The following is a 23,731-nucleotide window of genomic DNA, read 5'->3' as shown; positions in this document are numbered from 1 at the left end:
TGGGGCAGGCTACTTAATCCTTTTGACTCTGTTTTCTCATGTTTCAACAGGGATAACACCTTCCTGGTGGGTCTGTTGAGAAAATGGGAATGTATACATATACATGAATATGTGCCCCCCGAGCGTGTGTGTGTGTGTGTATCCCCCCATGTACATGTATGCACACCCAGCATGTGGCAAGAGCTTATCAAGGGAGAGCTGGCATTATTAACTTCTGTTACGCCTGTGTTTTCATAGTTGGGTCATATAATCTCTATTCAGGTTTCAAAATCGCATCCTGAATCTTCCCTTTCTCTATTCTAAATGCACTGTCTTTCACGGGTGCTAAATTCATGTTGTTCCCAGCAGATATAAAAGATCTCTCTGTCATTGGAGGAAATCTCTGTGCCCACAGAGATGCCACTGAGACGCCAGGCTTTTTAAGCTGTTGACTTCTTCTTGGATTATTTTTATAGGCGTTTGTGGAACTACCCCAAATGAACAAAAGAATAGCACAGGCAATTCTGGCATCTTCTCTACAGACATCCTGAGCAACGGGCACCAGGGAAGCTTGTCGTCACACACACAAGACCAGGACAGAAATATTGAAGGACCCGGAGTGGCTCGGGTGCAGAGCTTAACGTCCAGGCTAAGGCCTCAGCTCTCCCCGCTGCCAGTAAAGGTAATCATCCCTAGGGTTTACTTTCTAGAATTTGGAGGAAAGAGAGCAGGCTGAGGAGTCCAACAGCCTGGCTCCCCAGTCCTTCCTTGCTCTCTGTTTGCCATGTCAGGTGGATGGAAATTACCTAACCCCTCTGACCCGCAGCTTCCTCCTCTGTAAGGTGGCAGTAAATGCCTGCACTGCATGTTGTGGAGAAGAACATACAGGGAGAAGACAGAGCTCCTAGCGCACTGCCAGGGCCACAGGGCTCAGCGTCGGAGCCTTTGGTGTCTTGGGCCCTATTTATAACTGTTACTGATAATAACAACATGGGAAATTGGTTGCTGCCAAGGGCAAAGCATTGGCAATCTGGCCTCTCCTGTTCTTGGCCTCTAGCTGGTCCTCAAGCTGGCAACTTGGGGGCTTTGCCCTTGATCACCACCCATTGCGGAAGAAGATGAAGTCTGGCTTAGGTGTACAGAGGGTGACATGCCTCAGTCCCAGCTCTGCCTTCTTCCCGCTGTCTCCCTGGACGCTGAGTGGCACAGGCTCCCTTGGCCCCTCCAGACCATCTCCAGCCTCTCTGTTCTTCTCCGGGCCCTGCGTGGCTGACATGCGTGGACTGTATCAGCTCCCTGTCTTCTGGTTGGTTCTGCCCAGGAGAAGCCCCAGTAGGAGCCTGCAGTTGGGGGAAGGTGAGGACAGGCTTGCCACGGTCCCTGTGCTGACACAGGTTGGCTGTGTCCCTCTGCTGACAAGCACAGCTCCCATCAGGTGGTCTTTGCCATAGAAGGACTCCCTAGGCCCACTGACCACTCCCTCCTCTTGCCTCTTGGGCTCCGGGGTGGTGACGCTCCAGTGTTCCCGCCCCAGGGTGCTCAGCTTCTTCTTACTGGTTTCTCTAAAGGCTGCCCACACCTTTGAAAGCAGCTTTGCATGAATTCTCCTCCCTTACCCAGGTTGGGTGTGTGCCCCTTCCCGTTCTTGCTGGGACTCTGGCTGAAACAGGCAAATGATGGCACCTGTCTCAACCGCATTTCTCTCACTTGTGAATAGAGGTAGTGATGCCTGGCCACAGAGCCACGGGGACAAAGGGGCTGTGCCCAGCATCGGGGATGAAACGTGACCTTTCCTTCTAGCCATCTTAGGTGCAGTGGCTGGGGCCCCTGTACCGGAAGACAGATTAATAAGAGAAAAGCACACAAATTTATTTAATATGAATTTTATATAACACTGTGGCCCCCATCGCCCAGGCCGCCGACCATTACTGGTCTGTGGCCCTTAGGAACCAGGCTGCAGAGCCAAACGTGAGCGGCGGATGAGCGAGTGATACTTCGTCTGTATTTACAGCTTCTCCCCATCGCTTGCATCACCTAAGCTCCGCCTCCCTGCTCCCTGCTCCCCCCAACCCCCAGTCAATGGAAACATTGTCTTCCATGAAACCAGTCCTGGATGCCAAAAAGATTGGGGACCACTGATGAACTTTCATAAGGAAATGAAGACCTGAAGAAACAGTTCACACTGTTTCATAGTAGTTTCTGGTGAAGCGTGGAGAGTCGTGGAGAAACACGATCAGACCAGGGCAGGAGTGCATAAACCAGGGGACTCCGCAAGGCCTGTTTGGTCATATTCTTCTCTGTGTCCCTGTGTCTTCAGAGATAAGCTCTCCTCTCCTGCTGGCAAAGGGAGGCACCTCTCACTTGAGGGTCTCGTGCCTTGCTTCTGGGGCAGTCAGAAAATCCTCCTTGGGTTTTGTGACCTGCTACAGAAGAAACCTTCCTGCACGTGCTGTTCCTCAAATGTCTTCAGTATGCCGAGGTGCCATATCTGGGGTGGCGTGTCTTCAGACCTGTCACCAGGATCTGGCATGCAGTAGGCTCCTTGAATGTCAGTGCCTTCCTGACTGGCTGTGGTGTTCACTAGGACAGCACATCCCATGAAGAACGGGTGCAAGGGGTCAGCAAGAGAATGTCGATAACAGCTGCCATCACTGTGTGCTCACCTACCTGTACGTCAGGTGCGTCCTGATCACTTTACATATGCGTGCTCAGGGAGGCGCCCTGACAGTCCTGTGAGACAATTATTATCACTAATGCTGGGGTACCTGAAGCACAGAGAGCAAAGGAACATGCCCAAGGTCCCTTAGGGAGTAAGGGGCCGAGCTGGAATTGGAGTTCACAGGTTAGCCTCCAGAGCAGAAACTTCACCCTGGGCTGCCCTTTGGGAGGTCTCCTCTGGCAGGAAGTAGGGCGGGAGGCCTTCAGGGTGGCCCTCTGTGACCACGAACCTGCAGGCTGGCTTCTGGCAATGGCTGAGGGGAGCAATGGCGCTCCAAGGCCACAGAGGTCCCCGTTCAATCCAAATCCAATCTCTTCTGGGTCACGTGGCCAGCTGTGTGGCCAGGTAACCTTCTGTCATGTGTTTGAGTTTGTAATCTCATGTTAGGTCTCACCCTCAGCTGTGGTTTTACTCCTTGAATTGTAAAAGTTAGACCAAATACCTCCCTAGACCATGGGTGTGCAAAGTCTCTGGAAGAACTGAGGCTTCTCAGTTACTATTACAATCCCTTCGGAACCTCCTCTGTTGCATTAGTAGTTTTTCAGCTTTATTCAGCTTGTTTGTTTTCCTGTGTGTTAATAGTGGTTTCCAATATGGTGACTGGGATGCACTAAGCAAAGGGACCAGATAGGACAACAGACCCATCTTCTAGGCACAGGGGCCAATGGGGCAGGAGCAGTGAGCCAGGCACTCTCTGCCTGGAAGTGGTGGTCAGCCCAGCCCAGCACACCCTAGGCTTCCTCAGGGGGCAACACACACTTTATCACAATCACAGTTGTTATCACAATCACAGTTGTTATCACAATGGTTATTGGTTAATTAGTTGGGAATCTGTTCATTAAAGGTCTCTATCCTATTAGAAAGTAGTTCACCATGGACAGGTTTGTCTTATCACTGCTCTGCCCAGCAACTTGCAAAGTGCCTGGAACATAATAGGTGCTCAATAAATGTTGTTGCATGATTAGACAAATGAATGAACAAGTCATACATGGTTATTGTCATGGTACCAAGCAAGATGCCTGGTACATGGTAGATAATTTTTCTCCTCTGTCATTCCCTAAAGCATTCAACCATTGTCAAGTAGAGACCCTGCGTGGCCACTGTTGCTAGGAATAATCAGAAGTCCTTCTGAAGTTGTCTTTTGCCTCGAGAAGTGGCTGTGGATCCAGTATCCAGCAAACCATCCCTTGGCTGGCATCAGGTGTGAAGCCACCAGGAAGTTCCTGGATAGCTTCAGTTCTAATATGGATTTTGCATCATGAGCAGAGAGGAGGGAACCTGTATTTCTCTATCCCCTGCTAGGTGCTGGGCATCATTCACAATCACACAGTGAAGAGGGGACCTCATGCCAGTTCTGTGGATTAGGAAACTGAGTCTCAAGGGACTGAGAGACTTGTCCAAGGCCCCATGGAGAGGAACTGGTAAAGCTGAAATGATCCCCTGCCGCCCAGCCTGAAGCCTGTGCTCTGTCTGGCCCGCAGTGCTGCCTGCTCCTGAGAGCAGGTCAGAGCTAAGAGGTGCCATCTGCTCAGACAGGGCATGTGCCTTCATGCCTCTTTTATTTTGTTTGTTTGGGGCAGGATGCTGGTTCTTCTCGTCCTCCATCACCTTCAGAGACCAAGGCTGGTGAAATCTACTTCGTGGAACTGGTTAAAGAAGATGGGACACTTGGATTCAGCGTGACTGTAAGAGTTGTTAGATGAGCTTAGAAAGCAGTTAAACAGATGTCCATCGGGGGTGGGGGGGTGGGTATTCCCCTCAGATGGCAACCTTCAATAACGCGCTCGCTGTGCACAAGTGCAAGTGATGACCTAAAAGGTCAGTGGGGCCCTGCAGTGGGGGGATGAGTTCAAAGACAACAGAGAGGCACTGGGAGACCTTAAGCTGGGCAGAGCAGGCGCTAAGGAACTCCAGCAACGTGGGAGGCAGCGTGGGAGGAACCGGCAATGTGTTCTGACTCTAGGTCAAGCTGGACTGCAGGGACAGTGCAGCAGGATGGGGCTTCAGGGACACGAGCCGAAGGCCAGTGGGGCAGTCCACTGCCATCTGGCCAACGGTGAGGGGCTCAGTCCATTGTCATCTAGGGCAGGATAAGGGTGAGCCTCATGCTCGACCTCCCAGGCCAGGACAAAGTGCCACCAGCTGGGCCTCCATCAGGTATGGCACTTTGCATGTGGGTTCTGGGCTGTACCCAGGAGACCTTCAAGGAGGGAGATTACCCATGTAACTGTGGTTACCCCAGGGTTTGGGAAATAGCACACACAAAGCTGGTGAAAACCCAAAGGTGAGAGGTTGGAAAGTGCCTTATTACTGAACGTTGAAAATTATCCATTACCTTGAGACCCTGGAGTGGGTCTGGATTTCAGGAACCTCATGTTGGATTTAACTGTTGATTGGAAACAGAATGGAATTTTTAACAGGTAAGGAAATGCCAAAGGAAACCCAAGAGACCAGTAAATGGAGAGCATTCTTTGCTTTCCTATGTGACGATTCTGTGCACCTAGAACAAGGGTACCGGGAAAGTTGGACGATTGGCCTGCAATAAACCTGTCATCTGTAGATGATTTTAAGGGGGCAAGTAAGAAACCAAGAAATAAAGCTCATAAGTCTACATGGAGTGAACAGGCTGGTACCAAATATGGTCAATTTATTCTTGGCTTGGCATAACAATCCTATCAGACACCAAACATAGCTATTTCTTATCTGAAAAACATGATAAATTTTGGATTACTCATAAATAAATATGTATGTGTGTATATATATATGTATATATGTACACACATACATACATATATATGTTGAGAAGAGGTTGGTGATTTCCTTTGGCTGGCAAAAAACTTGGATTTTCTTTGGGGAAATTTAATCTCAAAAATAATTTTTGCAATGTTGCACTCAAACCCAAATGGCCATTAAACAAATGAAAAACACTCAACCCCCCATAAAAAGCTGCAGGAATACAAATTAAAATGAAATTTAAACTTTATATCTACCAGCTTGGCCAAATATAGCTGGTGGGATGCAGAAAAATCGTACCGTCATACAAAGCTGTGAGAAATGTGAATAAGTATATCCATATTCGCACTGGGATACAATCTGGCGATGTCTGTTACAATGCAAAATGCACAGATCCTCTGGCCCATCAAAGTACACCAGACATGCCAGGCACAAGCCTTTAGGCCTGAGCCATATCTATCTCTATTGGTCGCTACCTATGGAGAGGCCGTGGTGCATCCCATGTGGCCAGGAACCCAGCGCCTGCCGTTGCTGGAGCTGGGGCTATGGCATGGCTCCTTCACATGGCTTCTAGTCTGTTGTTCTATTTCTGGTGAACACCTAACCTTACTGCGCGGTGGGGAATACAGTCTAAACAAACAGGTGAATTCAGAAGGTAGTGCCGGATGGAGATGAGGCTGTGGGATCGAGTGGTGGACAGGTGGGGGCTCCCCAGAAGGGGCCAGATGGGTGGTGAGTTTTTGTTGTGTTTTCCAGGGTGGCATTAACACAAGCGTGCTCTATGGAGGAATCTACGTGAAATCCATTGTTCCCGGAGGGCCGGCTGCCAAGGAAGGGCAGATCCTGCAGGGTGAGGGACGGAGTTGTGGTGGGAACTCTGTATCCCGCGGCGTAGAGAGCCCTGGGCAGCGAGTGGCAGCCTCCAGGCCGGGCCCTGCTCCCACTGGGAAACCTCCTGCAGACGATTGCCTCTCCAGGTTGTGCTTTCCTCACCTGGACAGGCGATGATGGAACCTGCTCGACAGGTTACCATGGGTGGAATGTTTGCAGTGGCACGTTGGGAAGGGTAAGGTGATATAAAGATAGTAGAAGACTTAAAAGAAGCACGTTGCTGTTCGGCCTTCATGGGAGAACCAAGTGCTTCCCTTGGAGGACAGAGCTGGCCTTGGTGCCCCACTCTCGTACACAGGGACACCGTGAGCCTTCTCTCTGCCCTTCCTCAGCTCCCACTGCTCTGACGGAAGGGGGTCATTTTTATTGTTCTCCAAAACTGCCAGGATTGAGACCAAAGCAGCACCTAGGTTCTTATCTCCATTTCCCATAGTATTCCAATGTCCCCAGCATCAACCGTGACCTTTTTTGAAATTAAAAAAAGAAGAAAAATCCTGGAGATATAAATATCTAAGCAACTTGAAAATACTTTCAAAAATGGTTTCACAGGAAAACAGGAGATAGGATAAGGTTGAATAGAGCTGGCTCAACCTTTCTGTGAGCCAATAATAGAAAGGCTTTTATGTCATTGATCTGTTTCACGCCGGGGGGGGGGGGGGGGGGGGGGGGGTAAGGGCGCGAGGGTGTTCCGAGAGGCGGGATTCCTGCTGACTCCACGGGCACACCTGGCCCCTTTGCTGCCTGCCCTGCTCCTTGAGGCTGCATTGGGTGGGCACCAGGCAGGGGCCTCCAGAAAGGGTCCTTCCTGCAGCCCCAGGCGCTGGGGACATGACACCTGTCCCTTTCCCAGGTGACCGGCTCCTGCAGGTGGATGGAGTGAGTTTGTGCGGCCTCACTCACAAGCAGGCTGTGCAGTGCCTCAAGGGCCCTGGGCAGGTGAGTGCGCCCTTGCTGGGGAGCCGACCTTCCTTCTGGAGCTTTCCTGGGCACCATCAGAAGCTGCAGTTGCCTCTGGGTAGGGGGAAGGCAGGCAGGAAACAAAACAAGACTTTTGTCTTCATCTGTTTTTTTTTCTCTTTCACTTCGTCCTCTTACCACCACTTTTTCCATGGCGATGTGAAACCCGGGAGGTGGCAGACAGATGTTTCCCGGCAGAAAAATTCACCTCCTAAAAATTGCCTTGAAAAACTCACTTGGGGCTTGCCTGGGTTCTGGAGTCAGACAGCAGAGCAGAGCGGGTGGAGGGAAGCGCGGCCCCAGCCTGGCTCTGGCTGCTGGAGCCCCCTGACCAGGGCATCCGTCTGCTCCCAGGCCTTCTCGCCTCCCTACCTCTGCACGTGGTGAACCCACCCCACCCCCAGTTCATGCCACTTCGCATCACCCTGTGTTCGTACCCACCAGGGCCCGGGCCACCATCCTGGGGTTCTTTTCATCACAATCGAGGTAGGAATCCAGGCTGCCAAGAGTGGAGCCATTCATCTGTTATGTGGTCTGTATTCCCTGCAGTGCCCGGCAGTGTTTTGACGTTACCACGCTGTGCTCAGTGCTCTGCCCGAGCGTGGGAGCCTCTCGTTGCTCTAGTGCCCAGAGTTGGCATCACGCTTTCCTGGTAACTGAGGAAGCAGCAGAGACAGGAAGGATTCCTGAGGCCCGTCCAGCAGACTGCTGGGAAGTGTTCTGGCCACTTTTTGCCTCCTTTCCCAAAGCAGTCTTCTGGTTTCTGGTGAAATTTACTCATATCGGTGACCTTGGTTGACATATCTTGAGAACAGAGTCATAATTTATTAGCACCCTCTGTTCTTTAGACCTTGCTAATGAACATGGCCAGAGAGGATACTTGGCTGGCCTCCTGGCGGTGATAGAAGGTAGGAATTGTCACTCAGGGATCCTGGGCCAAGTGCTGAGTGACAGCTGCAGCAGGAGGATGGAGACAGGGCCAAGCCCCTTAACGGAAGCTTGGCATTTCTAAAGAGCTTCCGTGTCATATCCAGCCTCTGGTTCTTGCCCCACACTTTGGGTGGCAGTGGTATCCAGTGTTGTGGGAAGAAGCATGGGACATCAAACTAGAAAGAAAGGGGGAAGGCAGTTTGGCACAGGCCTGGGATGCCATGCTAGGGGTTTGGGTTTTAGGTGATGGGAAATGTTGGAGACTTTTGATCAGCAGTGCTGCATGCTCAGTTTGTGTTTAGACCAATTCACTGGCAGCCATCATGAGGGTGGACCACAGTAGGCACAGCCAGGGTCCAGCAAGCCACGCTGGCTGGAGCGTGCCGCAGCCCGGCGGGACGTTGGAGTGGGAAAGGGGATGGAGGAGGAGCACTGGGGAGCTGTTTTTGATGGGGAACCCAAAAGCCTTAGAAACCAGACGGGGGAGAGCTGAGCCACTCCAAACGTGGCCCCTAGAAGGTTAATGGGACCATGGTTCCCTGTCTGAGGGAGCAAATGCAAGCAGAGGAATGTTTGGGTAGAATGAGGAAGGGGAAGTGAGGGAGACCGAGGGGAGGAAGATGAGTTTGGCACTGAGTGTACTGAAAAGGAGGGACATGTGTTACTTCCAGGTGCACTTGTCCAATAGCAGCTGGAGATAAGGGTCTGGATCCTGATAAAAGGCTAGATGGGAGACTCGAATGAAGCAGCAGACTGGAAGCGTCGGAAAATTAAGAAGCATTTGCAGAGTCAAGGGGGTGCCTTCTGGTCGCCATATGAAGTGTGGATCGAGTTTGTCTACCTCGTCCTTCTAGGTCGCAAGACTGGTCTTAGAGAGAAGAGGCCCCAGGACCACACAGCAGTGTCCTTCTGCTAATGACAGGATGGGAGATGAACACGCGGCTGTTTCCTTGGTAACAGCCCTGCCTGGCAGGCCCTCGAGCTGTGTCTCGGTGACAGATGGTAAGAGAGAGAATTCAGTGCTACTATTGTCATGTTATCGCGTGCTGCTTTTGAATTGTCAAGTCAAAAGGGAAAGCAGGAAGGCTGCTCTGGGTTCTCAGAAGAAAGCAAGCAGTGGCGATCACGATGTGAGCGGCTTTCTAATGTGGCAGAGGCCAGTCTAATGGAACGTGTTTCTGGAGAACAAATGCATTGTCCCAAAATGACTGTCAGGCATAGTTCTGCCTCCACGCCTTCCTCAGTCTTCGGATCAACTACTGGGACGTTATTGTTTGTGTATAGGTATTTAGGATGAAATTGGGGTGAAAGGGTCATGCATTTTCAGACACATTTGGCTCCAGCCAAGGCATTCGTAACGAAGTTATCTGAGGAATGATTGGGCAGGTTGGAAGAGGAAGGTGTTCAGCAGTCTAGCCTTGTTATTAGCATCGTTTTAAAAAGCAAGCCCACTGTCAGTTTAAAGGGGCATAATTGCATGTCTTCTGATGGGTTGCGCCTCTGCACTTCCCTTGTGATTTTGTTTCCTGCTAGGAAAACGTTTATTTCCTTAGTACGTCGTGATTTGGAGTTTAGCCATTTTTTAGTCCCTTCATGGAGATTTTCTGGTTCTGCAGCAGAAGGTGCAAGGCAGCTTGAGTGTAAGGGCTGAGCGACGGGGTGGGGCGGAGGGGACACTGGTGCTTAAACCAGGCCTCTCTCCTCTGTCCTTACCCCTCTGCACACTCCATGGCGGGCCTTTGGGAAACTGACTCCAGAGTGAGCCGAGGAGGCCGTCCGGCCATGGTGGAGTTGGTCACGCACCACACCTGCTTCACACACCTCCATTCTTGCCCTGGTCAGTTCACGCGTCAGTGCTCTGTGTCTTTCTGCTCTGGTGGCCAGCTGGGCTCTGGGGGGCAGACAGAGGGGATGCCCAGAGGCCTCTTTGGACACCAGACTACCTGGGGCCCAGCTGTGTCCATCTTTGATGCCCAGAGGCAACTGTTTTGTCTTATGGTCAGTCCACATGGCTAAACAAAACAGCAGCCAAAACGTTATCCATAGAGTTGGCCACAATTGTCTCCGTGGTCTAATTATGCAAAATTTAGTTTCGAGCACACTGCAAAATGGCTAGAGTTCTAAAGCAGTAATAGGAGTGTATGTAATACAAGCTTTACTAAATGCCAAGGGCATGTGTGTGTCTATCAACCGTATCATTACATATAAATGTAGCCGGTTGTCTATAATTGTGCTGTCCACTATGGTAGCCACTTGCCACACGTGACTATTGAGGACTTGAAAAGTGGACAAAGTGGACAAAATATATACTGGATTTTGAAGACTTAGTTTGTAAGAAGAATGTAAAATAGCTCATTAATAATTTTTTGTATCGATTACATGTTGAAATAGTAATATTTTAGATATACGGGGGATAAATGAGATGTACAATTAAAGTTTATTTAACCTGTTTTCTTTTACTGCTTAAATTGTTTTTAAAATTTTTTGTATTTATTTTTTGTTTGCTTGTTTTTTGTCTTTTGCTTTTATTTTAATGTAGCTATTTGAAAACTTTGAAGTGACATTTTTGGTTTGTATTTGCAGCTCACGTTACATTTTATTGGACAGCATTGATCTGTAACGTGGATAATAGACTCTGTCATAAAATTAGCAAACGAAATGTTTTTCTGTAAAACAGAAATAATTCATCTGCTTGACAATTTGCATTTTGAGGCTGCTCAATTTCACTTGTACTCTGCTGAAGGGTTTAATTTTATCAACATCCCACAATACAGGTCCTAAGTTCGAAGTCAAACTGAAGAAGAATGCCAACGGTTTGGGGTTCAATTTCGTGCAGATGGAGAAGGAGAGCGGCAGCCATCTCAGGAGTGATCTCGTGAGGATTAAGAGGCTCTTTCCGGGGCAGCCAGCTGAGGAGAACGGGGCCATCGCAGCTGGTGACATCATCCTGGCTGTAAACGGAAGGCCCACAGAAGGCCTCATCTTCCAGGTGCTGAGGCCGAGAGTGCCGGCTGGCCCTGGCCTTGCTCGTGCGGGCCTGCCCACTGCAGGGCACGCTCTGGGCTCTGAGAATCACACCTGGGGCCTGCACTTGGATCACACAGAGAGAAACTGGCAGAACGTTCTGTATTTAATTTCCCACCTCTTTTCTTAAATACCTGCCCTTGAGTGAGCCTTGCTTCTCATTAGGGTCATCGGTGATGCCGAAGATAAAACTCTGGCTTTTGTGCTGATGACTCTTAAAACACAACCAGGATGTGGGTGCGGGGGCTGAAGGGGCTTGAGTCGTCCGTTTCTGCTCCCCTTCCCATTTCTCTACTGAATTTACAACTTTTGACGCTGATTGTTCTGCCTGTGATAAAAAAAAAACGTAAATTAAAAAAAAAAAAAAGAAAGGGAGAGAGTAGAAAGTGAACTCTTCTCAATGCTTGTAGCACAAAATCTCAATGAGAGGAGGTACTATACATATTAGTCAGAAAATTGAGTCATTTGAGGAGCTTTTAATACAGGTGTAGGCAGGTTGTTGGGACGCTGGGGGGCATGTACTGGCCCAGGGCTGGGAACAGTGGGGAACAGTTACCCACCCCCCAAACCCAAAGGGAATGGAAAAAGCAATTACCCAACCCCAGAAACAGACAGAGCCAGGTGGAGGGGACTTGCTGGCAGGAGCTGGGACCGCAGCGGGGGGACGCAGCCATCCTGTGACAACCTGGGGGAGGAAGCCAGGACACAACACTGACCTCTTCCCCTCCCTGTCTCTGGTCCCTGCCATGCTCCTCCTGGCTGGGCCCAGCAAGAAGCCTGGTGCAGCCCATGTGGGGGTGGCTCCAAGAGCACAGAGCAGGATGACAAGAGGGAGAGCAGCTCCGGGCTGGCCGGGGAGGGAGCCTTCAGAACAGTGGATGTTTGGGTGGGGAGGCTGCGCCTTCGTCCACCCATATGCTGATCCAGGAACTTCTCTGGGAATTGCTGCCGGGCCAGCACCCCTGCGAGGGCCTGAACACAGAGGCAGACGGCCCACACGGGCTCAGAGCTCACGGACAGGAAGCAGCAGTGTCCCGGGAGAGGAGAGCCGGGCTGCAGTGCTTACACCAGGGAGCCAGGGAGGAAGCACATCCCTCAGAAGTCCTGGGCGGCTGGGGCAGGGACTGAGGGGCGTCTGGATCAGCGCTTCTCAAGCAGGGATGACTTTTCCTTTCAGGGGACATTTGACCAAGCCCAGAGATAACTGATGGGTGCCACAGGCATCTGGTGGGTAGAGACCAGAGATGCTGCTAAAGATCCTACCATGCACAGGACAGGTGTCCCAACAAAGGATTCTCCAGCTTGAGATGTCAGTGGTGCCGAGAGGTTGAGACACCCTGGTCTAGATGGGAAGTAGGAGCTGTCGAGGCAACTTTGTGTCCTGGGCATCCACAGCGTGGCTTGGAGCAAGAGGTTCAGCATGACGGGAGCTTAGGGTGTGGGAGCAGGTGGCGTAGAGTGAGCTGGGGCCAGAGGCAGCAGCAGGCAAGAACAGACCCTGTGTGCTGTGCCTCGGAGCTCATGCTGAGGACAGCGTGAGTCGGCAGGAGTGAGGAGGGTGCAGCAGGAGCAGGGCTTGGTCATATCTGCGTTTTGGAAAGACCACCCTGGGTGGTGTGGGGGAAGGCAGGTGGGTGACGCTGGAGGAGGCAGGGAGCACAGGGGAGGTCACTGCAATGTCACAGGTGAGAGGTTCCCAGAGCCCAAGCCAAGCCACAGCAGGACGCTCAGAGCCACGTGCCAGGTTTTAGTGATTGGGGTGGTGGGGCTACATGAATGATGGCCTCTGAGATGGGGGAGGGTGGGAGGGAAGGGAGATTGAGATGAGACCAGCCATTTGTTTGAGTCAGTCTTTCTCTCTCTGAAGAAAAGGCATTGGTGTTGGCAGATACTGCCCTGAAAAGGCCCTGGGCAGATCCTGGCCGTTTCCAGCCCAGTATCTGTGCATCGCCTTTGTGGGAGCCACAGGCCACCAGCCTTGGCTTCCTGGATTTTTGGAAGTCAGGTCCACAGTGTTGTTCCCGAAAGTTCTCTGGAGCTGAGAAATGGATCAGGGTGGAGGGAGAGGAGCCAGCACCTGGGAGATGGTGGGGAGCACGGAGGAGGAGACCCTGGTGATGTCAGCCCAGATCTAACCGCAGATCTTGGCTTCTCGTAGGAGGTGCTCCATTTACTGCGCGGGGCCCCGCAGGAAGTCACACTCCTCCTTTGCCGACCCCCTCCAGGTGCGCTGCCCGACATGGAGCAGGGCCGGCAGGTAAGATACAGCGTCTGCTGCTCTCTTCACCCGGCTCCCGCCGGCACCCCCTTCCCGTCTTTTGGGTCCTGAGAAGCCCAGCACTGCTCGTAGGCAGGGTGCGGTGCCACCTCCGCTCACAGGGCAGGAAAGAGCTGACCCCCAAAGCTCAGTGAGCCTCCTTCTTCTCCCTGCTTCTGCCTCACCAACATCTGGGTCTTCCTGTAAGTGTTCCTATGTTGAGACTTTGGCTGTGAAACTTCAAGGCCAGGCTCTCTGGTAGCCCAGGTATAAGAGAGGGAGAGCCGGGAGCCAGGAGAGTAGACCAAGGGAATTTCCAAAAAGAATTTCCATTCTGAGAAATGAAGTGGAGAACAGAATATATATCCACTCTCCTAAAACATAAGCAGGCATTTGTGGTCTATTGCAGAGAAAAGAGGCGTTGGAAACAGAACATTTGGGAGTTTTACCTTGATGCCTGTATTAGTTAGGTTCTCCAAAGAAATGGAACCAGTAGGAGTGAGAGTGTGTTTGTGTGTGTGTGTGTGTGTGTGTGTGTGTAGAGAGAGAGTGAGATTTATTTTAAGGAACTGGCTCATGTGATTACAAGGGCTGGCCGGTCCAAATTCTACAGGGCAGGCCAGCAGGCTGGAGACCCAGGGAAGAATTGATGCTGAAGCTTGAGCCCAAAGACAGTCTGGAGGCAGAACTCCCTCGTCCCTTGGGGGAGCCCAGTCTTGACTCCTAAAGTCTTTGACTGGGTGAGGACCACCACATCATGAAGGGTAATAAACTCTACTCGGAGTCTACTGATTTAAATGTTCACCACATCTAAAAAATACTTTCATGGTGACATCTAGATTGATGTTTGACCAAATATCTGGGTGCTATCGCCTAGCCAAGTTGACACATCAAATTACCTATCACCATGGCCTCTGCAAAGCCCCAGGAAATAGACTCTGCGGCAGAGATCTGAGCGCAGGAGGTTTATGGGGCTGGCTTTAGAGAACATGGCCTGTGAGAGTGAGGGGAGCTGGGCGGGGCAGAAGGTGCGGTCAGCCTGAAGCTGCAGCCGGGGCCTCCCTGAGCCCACAGGGAGCTCTGGCGCTGGGATGGCCCCTCAGAGCTGGCCTGAAGCGAGGCAGGAGAGCCTGTGCCTTTGACCCCCGCGTCAACCAGTGCTGGGGTGCGGGCTCCCCCAAGGGAGGGGACCTGACTTTGGCTGAGTGCAGCTCCTGGGGAGGGGCTGGCGGGGAGCCATCAGCAGCTGTCCCTCCCGACAGTGGCAGGAGGGCCTCAGTCCTGGAGGGGCATCTGGGCGGGCACCTGGGCCACCTGTGCCTGCTCTGCTGCACAGGCCTTGGCAGTTGCCTAACTTCTCTAGGCCGCGAGACTCCTTATCTGTAAGATGTGGATAAAAATGAGCACTTATCATGACTGAGGGTGACAGTCACTTGGGACAGCACAAGGGACTTGGTGACCCAGATCCTCTTGATGCTTGGACTCCAAGAGGTCATTTGATACAGACTCTGGTGAGAGATGAGCTATGGGAAAGGTGCCCGAAAGTTGCTGGTTTGGAAAAGAAGGTAGACGATGGCAATGGTGTTAAGTGACAGAACAGGTGACACAGGGCCACATGTCATGCACACGAAGATCAGGCCAAGGGGCTTGGGCCCTGTGTTTTTGTGGAGATGTCTAGGAGATACCAGGGAAAAGTCCTCCTGTCTTGGAGAGGAGCTCCATCCAGGAGAGCCCAGAGGAGCCTAGTGGGAAGGGTTTGGGGTGAGGAGTGGGGGGCCCACTTTCCCTCCGTCCACCTGACGGCCCACGTGGAAGAGAGATTTTGATTTGTTTCTGTGGCTCTGGTGGTCAGATCGAAGACCAAGGGGCAGTAGCTCCCGGGAGTGAGTATTTAGCTCATAGCTAGAATGGGCAGTTATGAGAAGAGGGCAGCCAGAGAAACACCTGGAGTAAGGCTATTCCAGGCAGAAGGAACAGCGACTGCAAAGGCTCTGGGACAAGAATAACATGGGGGTTTGAGGGACAAAAGCAACAGGTGTGCCTGGACTGCTGTTGCTGAAGGGGAGAGTGGATGCGGGGAGCAGCTGTAGGGTAGGCAGGGGCCAATTGCATAGGGCCTTGGAGGCCGTAGCTCTGCCGCTCCCATCCTGGCTGCAAAGGGAAGGCTCTGGGCTGGGGGTCGTGGTGGAGGGTTAAGCAGGGAGGTGCCCGCATGGCTCGGGTTGCTGATGGAGAGGACCGCACGAGGTGCCAGCAGTCATTCGGGTGAGTTACTGTTGTGGCTTGGACTCAGGCTGCTGCAGAACTGTTGTTAAGGAGTCAGATTTGGGCTGTCTGGGAGGTGGAGTCCATGAGATTGTTTTTGGATTAGCTATGGGAATGAGGAAAGAGAGCAACCAGGTTTGGCGTGAGCAAACCTTGGATGAATGGTGTACCACCTAGCAAGAGAGGGACTGCTCACAGGCAGGGAGGCAGTTTGGGGTGCATGGAGGGGAAGCAATAGTACTTGAGATTGTGCAAAACTGCGATGTTTATAGGATATCCAATGAAGGCGTCTATTAGGCAGTTGTTTGTGGAGAATAGGTATGAAGTCAGGGCCAGAAAAAGTGGTTGAGAGAGTACAGATAAAGTGAAGAAGAGGGCTGAGAAGTCAACGTGGGACACTCCAACACTGAGAGGCCTGGCACAGAGAGAGGGGAGTGGGTGAGAAGAGCAGGCCTGGGAGGTGGTGGGAAAACCAGGCAAGGCTGGCGTTCACAGTCAACTTCATGTAAACAAACGAGTAAGGATGCCCTCAAGAAGGAGGCGGGGCCGTTTCGTTGAACATTGCTAAGAGAGAGTGAGACGAGGACAGGGAATTGTCCTTTGGCTTTAGAAAGATATAGGTCACTGGAGACCCTGCTTAGAGCTCTTCCAGTTGGGTGGTGAGGACAGAAGGCTGGTTGGGGTGGGTACGAGAAGGAGGGAGAGGTGCAAACTAAGAAGAGACACTCATCTGAGAGTCTGCCATGAACTAGAGCAGGGAAGTGGGTGGCGGGTAGGTAAGGGTGATGGAGGGGCAGGGCTGCGGCTGGTCGGTGGGATTTGCTGTGGGAAGATGGAGGGTTTCATCTGAACGTGTCCATTCTCACTATGAAATAACAGGCAAGGCTCAGGGGTGGGGAGTTGTTGGAGACTCGAGGGGAGAGAAGATGAGAAATAATTTGGAGAGCATGGAGGTAGAAGACTGAATTTACTAAAGACATAGAGAAAGCTGATCTGGAAGTCTTGCATGCCCATGTGACATCCGCAGCCATCCATTTGAGGTTAATCTAGTCAGAGCTTCAGAAGCAGGTGTGAGGTCCACTCATGGTTTCAGTAAGAACTAAAATTAAAATGCAGTATCTGCAAGGACCGTATGACAGAGGCAGAGAGGAAGCAGGGGGCGGGAGCTCAGGGTCTTATGGTTTGTTTGGGAGCACCCGTGGGGAAGACCCAGGGAACTCGGCAGAGTGACAGGAACGTGAGGGCGTGCGTGGTGGGCAAGTGGTGAGAACGGGAGAGCAGCGGTGCTCGGACGGGAAGCCTCGGAGAGGGGCAGGATGGCGGGGGAGCGAGTCGGCGGGTGAAGAGCTGGAAGGAGAGCAAGCGTTAAAAATGAGATTTTGGAGGTCTCCCCAAGGAGTGTGAAAATATGATAAACTATGCCCTTTTCCTTTATTTTTTTATCTCATGCATTTCAGGTTTTGATTTTTGGTATACCCTTTATAATGTCCATAGTCTATCAGTAGTGTTTATGATTTATAATTGCATATATGTGCACATTTGGGGGTGTGCTCCTCTCATGGCAGGGGATGTGCAATCCAAAAGGCGAGGAGAGCGCTAGGCTGGGGTCAAAGGTAAAGGTTCTTCTGCGGTAGGGGAGGGCGCAGAGGGAGCCACCCCTGTGCTCCATCACGTCAGGCGTGGAGGTCACAGGATGCAAGTGCTAAAAGACAATTTTCAGGAAAAGGCAAAATCATGACTCGTGTACAGATATAAAAATGAACACATGTTAAAGATTTCATTTAACTCATTCAATGAGGGAACCAGGCAGATGTTAAAATGAGTTCAAAAGAGATTTCAAAGGACATGTTTATTTATAGGGTTGCAAAATAGCTCAAGGACAATGAATACGGCTGGAATCAGATAAGCCAGAAGGTTGTGCTGTAGGTGATGAATGGTTTTCTACTGAAACTCGACCATTTTTCTAGAGGGTTGAGCAGTGGCAGCAGGTCATAGTGGGCCATCGAAGTCAGAGCCTGCAAGGCCGACGGGGACGTGAGCAGCTCAGGCCAATTGAGCCTGATGGGAGAAGCGGGAGGAGACCCACAAAAGGGCATCGGGGTGGGGGGGTGGGGGGGGTGGGGTGCAGGCAAGTCGTGGCAGATGAAGACAAAGAAACTTAAAAAAAAAATCTCTTATTGGAAAGTAGGATAAGAGTCATTGTTTTTCACATTTGTCTTCCATTTTCATGTTTGCCTAAGTTTTGCAAGTATTTTTCATTAAAAAATAAATAACACTCACATCTATTGAGAGCTTCTGTCCCCAAGCTAATGTGCTCTAGTGTGTTGCCCCGGGCCCAGTGGGCGCGCGTGGAGGAGCTGGGATCCTAACGGAGGTAGGCGGACCCCAAAGCCCATCTTGTCACCGCTCTGGTCTACCATAGCATGGGAAAAAAAGCTTTTCAGTTTTTAAAGAAGCAACTTTTAGATTTTGCTCAGTGTGTACCATGGAGCCAGTAATAATTAGCATTTCTTTTCATAGACACCCATACTCTCAGCTGACAAAGCATTCACCAGGGCAACAGGCACCGACTCGGAGCGGAGCCCCAGCCTGGATCAAGAGGACAGCTGGAGGGACAGTGCCTCCCCAGACGCAGGGGAAGGCCTGGGTCTCAGGCCGGAGTCTTCCCAAAAGGTCATCAGGGAGGTGCAATGGGGCCAGGACAGAGCGAGACCTTGGGCCAGTTCCCTGATGCGTCCTCCGGATTCCCACCCTCACTTATGCAACCTTCACCAGCAAAGGGACGCATCAGCATTGGCGACCTCTTTGGAAAAGGATGTCAGGCAAAACTGCTATTCAGTTTGTGATATCAGGAGACTTGGCAGGTAAGAATCACCACGTTTATAAATTGTATGCATTTCATTGCTAGAAATGACACTCAAGCAATCAAGAAATCTGCTCAGATGCTATTGTGCCCAGCCCGGTTCTAGGCATTTGGAGGGGAGGCGGACACAAGAGAAGCATAATGTCTGGGGCTGCTGTAACCACAACTTCTGAGCTTTTGGAGAAGCAAACCCTACCAAGACCATGACTGTCCCCGGTATGTCTTGGAGTCTACAGATGGCAGGCCTTGGGGTTTCTCCCAGCACGCAAACATTTGTCATACCTCCTTCATGGCCTCTTAAAGCATTGTAGTAGGAAAGAAGTTCTTGTATGCATCCTCATTTCTATTGCTAATATAATGCTTTATTGTTGATATCAGATTTTATTTTTTAAGAGATGGGGTCTTGCTATATTGTCCAGGTTAGACTAGAACTCCTGGGCTCAAGCAATATTCCTGCCTCAGCCTTCCAAGTAGCTGGAACTACAGGTATACACCGCCATGCCTGGCTACACCACCTTTTTTTTTTTTGTTTTAAATAAAAAAAGCCCACACATCTATATCTTTAAAACCAGACTGAAACATTCATTTTAATAGCCATTTTTAATTTAGTCTACATTTTTGTGCGCATCCACCTGTAAGTATTTCTAGTTCTCAGTCCTGTTCTGACGGAAAATACACTCTTTGATTCAGTTGGACAAGGACTTATTACACATACTCAAGGTGCTTGGAAACCCTTTAGGGGCAGAAAGGAGGGGCACAAATGCAGAGTGAGGTGCTGCTTCTAGGCATTTGCCAGCCCGATGCCTGGGCACAAGGCAGGCACACAATGGTTTGTGTTTGACACTATATAAAGCCGCTGAGGTTAAATGGCTCTTACTGGGCGGTCATTCTAGAAGACTGACCAGGGCAGATCCATAGAGACAATAATCCCTGTGAAGTATGAAGCAGGGGCGTAGAACAGTTAGGCCCGATGAGAGCTTTGACAAATAGGAGCCAGGCAAATGTTCCCTAAAAGCACCCAGATACAATTTTTTAAAGAAAACTGTACCAGCCAAACAAAACTATTATAGTTTGCAAAGTAGAACAGGGTGGGCAAGCACAGTCATCAGTGATACTCATTGTCATTGGCTGATAGCGTGCAAACACAGGTGTACTTACAGTTCCTCACAGTTGCAGTCTAGGCAGTAATTGATACACTTGATAAAATGATAAAGGAAGTAACCTACAGATATTTATCCAAGGACAACCATTAGCATGATCTTACAGGACATACAAAAAGAACTGTACTTCCTTGTAGGCACGGGACATTTGTTTGGGTTTTTAAAGGTTTTACTACCAGGTAGTTTGGAATAATGAATAGAGACCCTAAGAGCTGAATTATAAATTGGCTCTGGGTTTAGGTACAAGCCAGGAATTTGACTTGCCATGTGCCTTCAATCTAATATAGTCAATAGTCATTAAAAATGGTATTTTAAATTAATTATTAGCATGGCAGTCACTGCTTCATTCATTGACTCACAGAATATCAGGTTGTTCAGTATAAACATGGTCTACTCTAACTTTATCCTCCACGCTGGAATCTGCTGCGTAACATCCGTGAAGAAAGGGTCCTAGCTTTTGCTCAAATATCTCCAGAAATGCAGAACCTGCTCCCTCTCGAGGTGACCCATTTTGTCATCAGCTAGTTGCTGATCAGAAAGTGCGTCCTTATACTGAGGAGAAAGCTACCTCTTATGTCTTCCGCTTGCAAGTCCTGACACCTATTTCCTCCTATCTTTTTGTCCTTCACTTTTTTTTTTGCAAGAAACATCACATTCTGTTTTTCTGAACTGAACTAAGTTTGGCTTAGTGTTCCTACTTGCAAGGGTATACCAGATGTCCAAAATCTGCCATTCTTGGAGGGGGCTGCCCCTTCCTTGAGTCACACAAGAGCCCTGAGGGCTCATCCAGAACATTCCAGTGGAGGCTCGAATCCTCAGCCTGTTGTAATTGCCCCTGCTGCTTGCGCAGCCCCCTGCAGTCCATGCGGTCATGGGCGGCAGCCTTGCCGTCCTCAGCACTGGATCCTGCAGTGACCAACACCTCCCCCACGCACTTGCCTCCGTGTGTCGGTTCTGGTAATGACAGTGTTCTGCCGGCTCACAGTTCCTGGCTTTATTTTTACCTTATTTTCTCTTTCCCACTGAGGAACCTTTCCTCCTCTCTGAAAGACAGACTCAAACCATGCCAGCCTCTCCTCCAGCAGGTGAGCTTGCACGTACTGCCCACGCGGCTGGTGACTGCCCCCTGCAGGGAAGAGCATGGAGCATGGTCGCTTCCCCCAGCACCGGCTTGGCGTCAGAATTAAGATTCCAAAGTGGGATTATGGCTCTTTGCGGACCCACTTAGAAACGTCTGTAGCTCAGTTCAGAGGTGGCTGCCCTGGCCAACCGCCTCTTCGTTTCTGGCATTTGTGAGTCAAACTCTTCTGCGGTCTAGAAGAAAAGGAGCACAGACGTCTCCATCACATAGCGTGGTTTCAGCCTGGCAGCTCACTAGTAGCCTGGAGTGTTGACTTCCCTGAGCTTGAAGCTTCCAAACATAAACGAGGACTATGACAATTCCACAGGGTACTGTGCAGGTCCAAAGAAATAACACATGGGGGGAGCTGTTGCGGAGCCCAACACACAGTAGGAACTCAACACAAGTCCATTTCCTTTCCTGTTTCGGAGTTGTTTTCAGAAAAAGAACAAGTCCTATCAACTGAAATTCCCAGCAAATTGCCACAACTTACCATCTGCCAGGTGGCTGCTTCCTACGGCCAGGTGGCTGTCAGCACCTTAACCAACCCAGAGTGTTCCTGGAGAAGATTAGATTTTACTTTTTCTTCCCCATTCTTTTCTTTTATTGTGCTTTAGTGTTTGGTGTGGCCCATGCTACACAGTGTTTTGGAAAGAACCCCCAGCCAGATGGCAGGGCAGAGATAGGGCTTACCTAATTTGTTTTTCTTTTTTCAGGGGTCACAATCCTAATCTCTTTGTTGTCCAGTGTCCGACAACAGTTTCATATACTTTTTTTTTTGAGACAGAGTCTCACTTTGTTGCACGGGCTAGAGTGCCGTGGCATCAGCCTAGCTCACAGCAACCTCAAACTCTTGTGCTCAAGTGATCCTCCTGCCTCAGCCTCCTGAGTAGCTGGGACTACAGGCATGCGCCACCATGCCCGGCTAATTTTTTCTATATATTTTTGGTTGTCCGGCTAATTTCTTTCTATTTTTAGTAGAGATGGGGTCTCGCTCTTGCTCAGGCTGGTCTCAAACAGCTGATCTCTGAGCTATCCTCCCACCTCAGCCTCCCAGAGTGCTAGGATTACAGGTGTGAGCCACCGCACCCGGCCACCTTCATATTTTAAGCCTGAAATTCTGTCTGTTAATTTGACTTGTCTTCCTGAAAGGTGGAGATGATTTTGCTGGTCCACATCTTTAAAGGACAGCTGTCCAGGGAAGTTGGGCACGGTGTCTTTTCTCAGTAAATATCCAGTAGCCAGCAGCACATTCAGAAGGCTTCCACTGACCTTCGAGCTGAACTGGGATTCCTCTTCTGAAAAGTGGCTGCTGAAGGGTTGCATGACTTGGTGGGGACCCTCATTCTGGGGCCCTGCTGGCTTGTGTTGGGGAGGTGGCTGGGCAGGGGCCCATGTGGGGTCTCTGGATTCTTCTCTAGGTACCATCTGTTTATAAAAGGCTCCTTCTGTCACAGAGCTTGGTAGGCAGGGAACCAGGACAAGGGGAAGCTGAGGTCATTGCATGTACCCAAGGGCTGAGCAGAGAGCTCCGAGCACCCTGATCCCTTCAGGGTCTTGACGACAGTCCTCTGCATTAGCTCCAGATGCCCTGAGCTGGCCTTGGGCCCAGGGTGAGGGACTCTGACTCTTTACCTGGCAATCCACCTGCCAAAACATCAGGACTTGCTCTAAAGGAATGTCACTGTCTTCATCAAATTTCCCAAATCTCCAGTCTTGCCCCTTCCACGAAATGGGCTCTGCCGTGGGATAAACACGGCTTCCTTGTGCCTGTTCATGTTTTCCCTGTGCCCACAGTCAGGCTCCAGGTGGGATTTCCAAGGGCAGCCCGGTGGCACGTGGGCAAGGGCAGAAGGAAAGTCAGTTGTCTCCCTGACTTACAGTGGGGTGGTGGCCGGGATTTCACCATTGGGACCACCAAACCACCTCAGGACAGTCTGCCTTGCCTCTTGCCCCTCAGGCTGGCGGCGTCCCAGGTCTCTGGGCAGAGCCAGTAGCTGGAGCCCCTGATGGAAACCAGAGAGCAGGGAGCATGTTAGGAGGGGCGGAGGGAGCCGTGGTGAGAGGTGAGGCGTGGACAGTCACGTGGCTGCGATGGGTGGCTGATAGTCACACGTTGTTGCCACCGAGCCTCCTTAGCAGGGCTCAGTGCGCTCAGGGCGGGGGAAGGGGCTGCTGCTTGAGGGGTGCCGGCCTGAGCCTGCGCAACGGGCTGGATTGCCCATTCTTTGATAAAACTTCTGTGAATGTTTTCTTCCTATGTTTACAAGAAAATGCAGTTCCTACACAATTCAGCCAAGTTTTTAAACCAATTTTCCCTCCAAATACTCAGCAATTAAAAAAAATTTTTTTCTGAAAGTGAGTGTTCCTTTTTAGTTCTTACAGAATAATTTCTTTTTTAGATAGAGATACACGAGTGTGTATCTATTTATATGAAAGGCACTCTTACATGCCCTGTAGCTCTCATGAGCAGAAATAATGTCTCTGTCACAGTGAAGCTCAGCTTGGGACAGACACTGCTCTGGGCTGGCTCTACCGGGGAGGGGCCGGGCTCTCTGGGGGCTTGGGGGTTTGTAGCTATAGGAAGGCACCAGAGCTGATTGTTAAGGGAAAGGGAAAGGGAAGGGAGGGCAGCGGAACTTGACAAAGCCAGCCCTTTGATTTGCAGGCGTGGGGGGAGTGGGGGGATGGGGGACAAGGCTGATCAACCAGGATCCCTGTGTTTGGTAAAAAGCTAAATCTTTGTGCTTTTCTCTTAGATTTTCCCTCTCATCTTCTCTAATCAGACTTTCACCAGATATTTTCTGAGCACCTTCTCTGCATGTCTGCAGCG

The 23,731-nt window shown here is 50.7% G+C and overlaps 2 protein-coding genes across 2 annotated transcripts in view; both read left to right on the top strand.

Annotated features, from left to right (window-relative positions):
- The window catches only part of LOC138376579 (FERM and PDZ domain-containing protein 2-like), a 61,039-nt gene extending 54,600 nt beyond the window's left edge, over window positions 1-6,439 (top strand). Inside the window, exons 24-28 of the mRNA XM_069460975.1 lie at window positions 456-661; window positions 2,882-3,043; window positions 4,279-4,383; window positions 4,662-4,754; window positions 6,188-6,439. Coding sequence (XP_069317076.1) covers window positions 456-661; window positions 2,882-3,043; window positions 4,279-4,383; window positions 4,662-4,754; window positions 6,188-6,439 — 818 coding nt within the window. The remainder of the gene's footprint in view (window positions 1-455; window positions 662-2,881; window positions 3,044-4,278; window positions 4,384-4,661; window positions 4,755-6,187) is intronic.
- Window positions 6,440-6,915: 476 nt separating this feature from the next.
- Window positions 6,916-23,706, top strand: LOC138376340 (putative protein FRMPD2-like). The gene is made up of 6 exons (XM_069460588.1): window positions 6,916-7,258; window positions 9,064-9,211; window positions 10,984-11,198; window positions 13,392-13,490; window positions 18,276-18,619; window positions 23,658-23,706. Exons 1-6 carry the CDS (start codon window positions 7,151-7,153, stop codon window positions 23,704-23,706), a joined length of 963 nt encoding a protein of 320 aa, XP_069316689.1. The 5' UTR covers window positions 6,916-7,150.
- The last annotated feature ends 25 nt before the right edge of the window (window positions 23,707-23,731 follow it).

This window comes from Eulemur rufifrons, chromosome 28 (assembly GCF_041146395.1).
Source record: "Eulemur rufifrons isolate Redbay chromosome 28, OSU_ERuf_1, whole genome shotgun sequence".
NCBI classification, from domain to species: domain Eukaryota; kingdom Metazoa; phylum Chordata; class Mammalia; order Primates; family Lemuridae; genus Eulemur; species Eulemur rufifrons.
Note: the sequence above shows the minus strand (reverse complement) of the source record. Positions and strands in the feature narration are given on the sequence as shown.

Bases quoted from the DNA above. Each gene is read 5' to 3' on its own strand.
- LOC138376340 (XM_069460588.1), top strand. From the start codon at position 7,151: ATGACACCTGTCCCTTTCCCAGGTGACCGGCTCCTGCAGGTGGATGGA. The intron at 7,259-9,063 runs GTGAGTGCGCCC...TCGTCCTTCTAG, and splicing joins GCCTCAAGGGCCCTGGGCAG to GTCGCAAGACTGGTCTTAGA. The intron at 9,212-10,983 runs GTAAGAGAGAGA...CCCACAATACAG, and splicing joins CTGTGTCTCGGTGACAGATG to GTCCTAAGTTCGAAGTCAAA.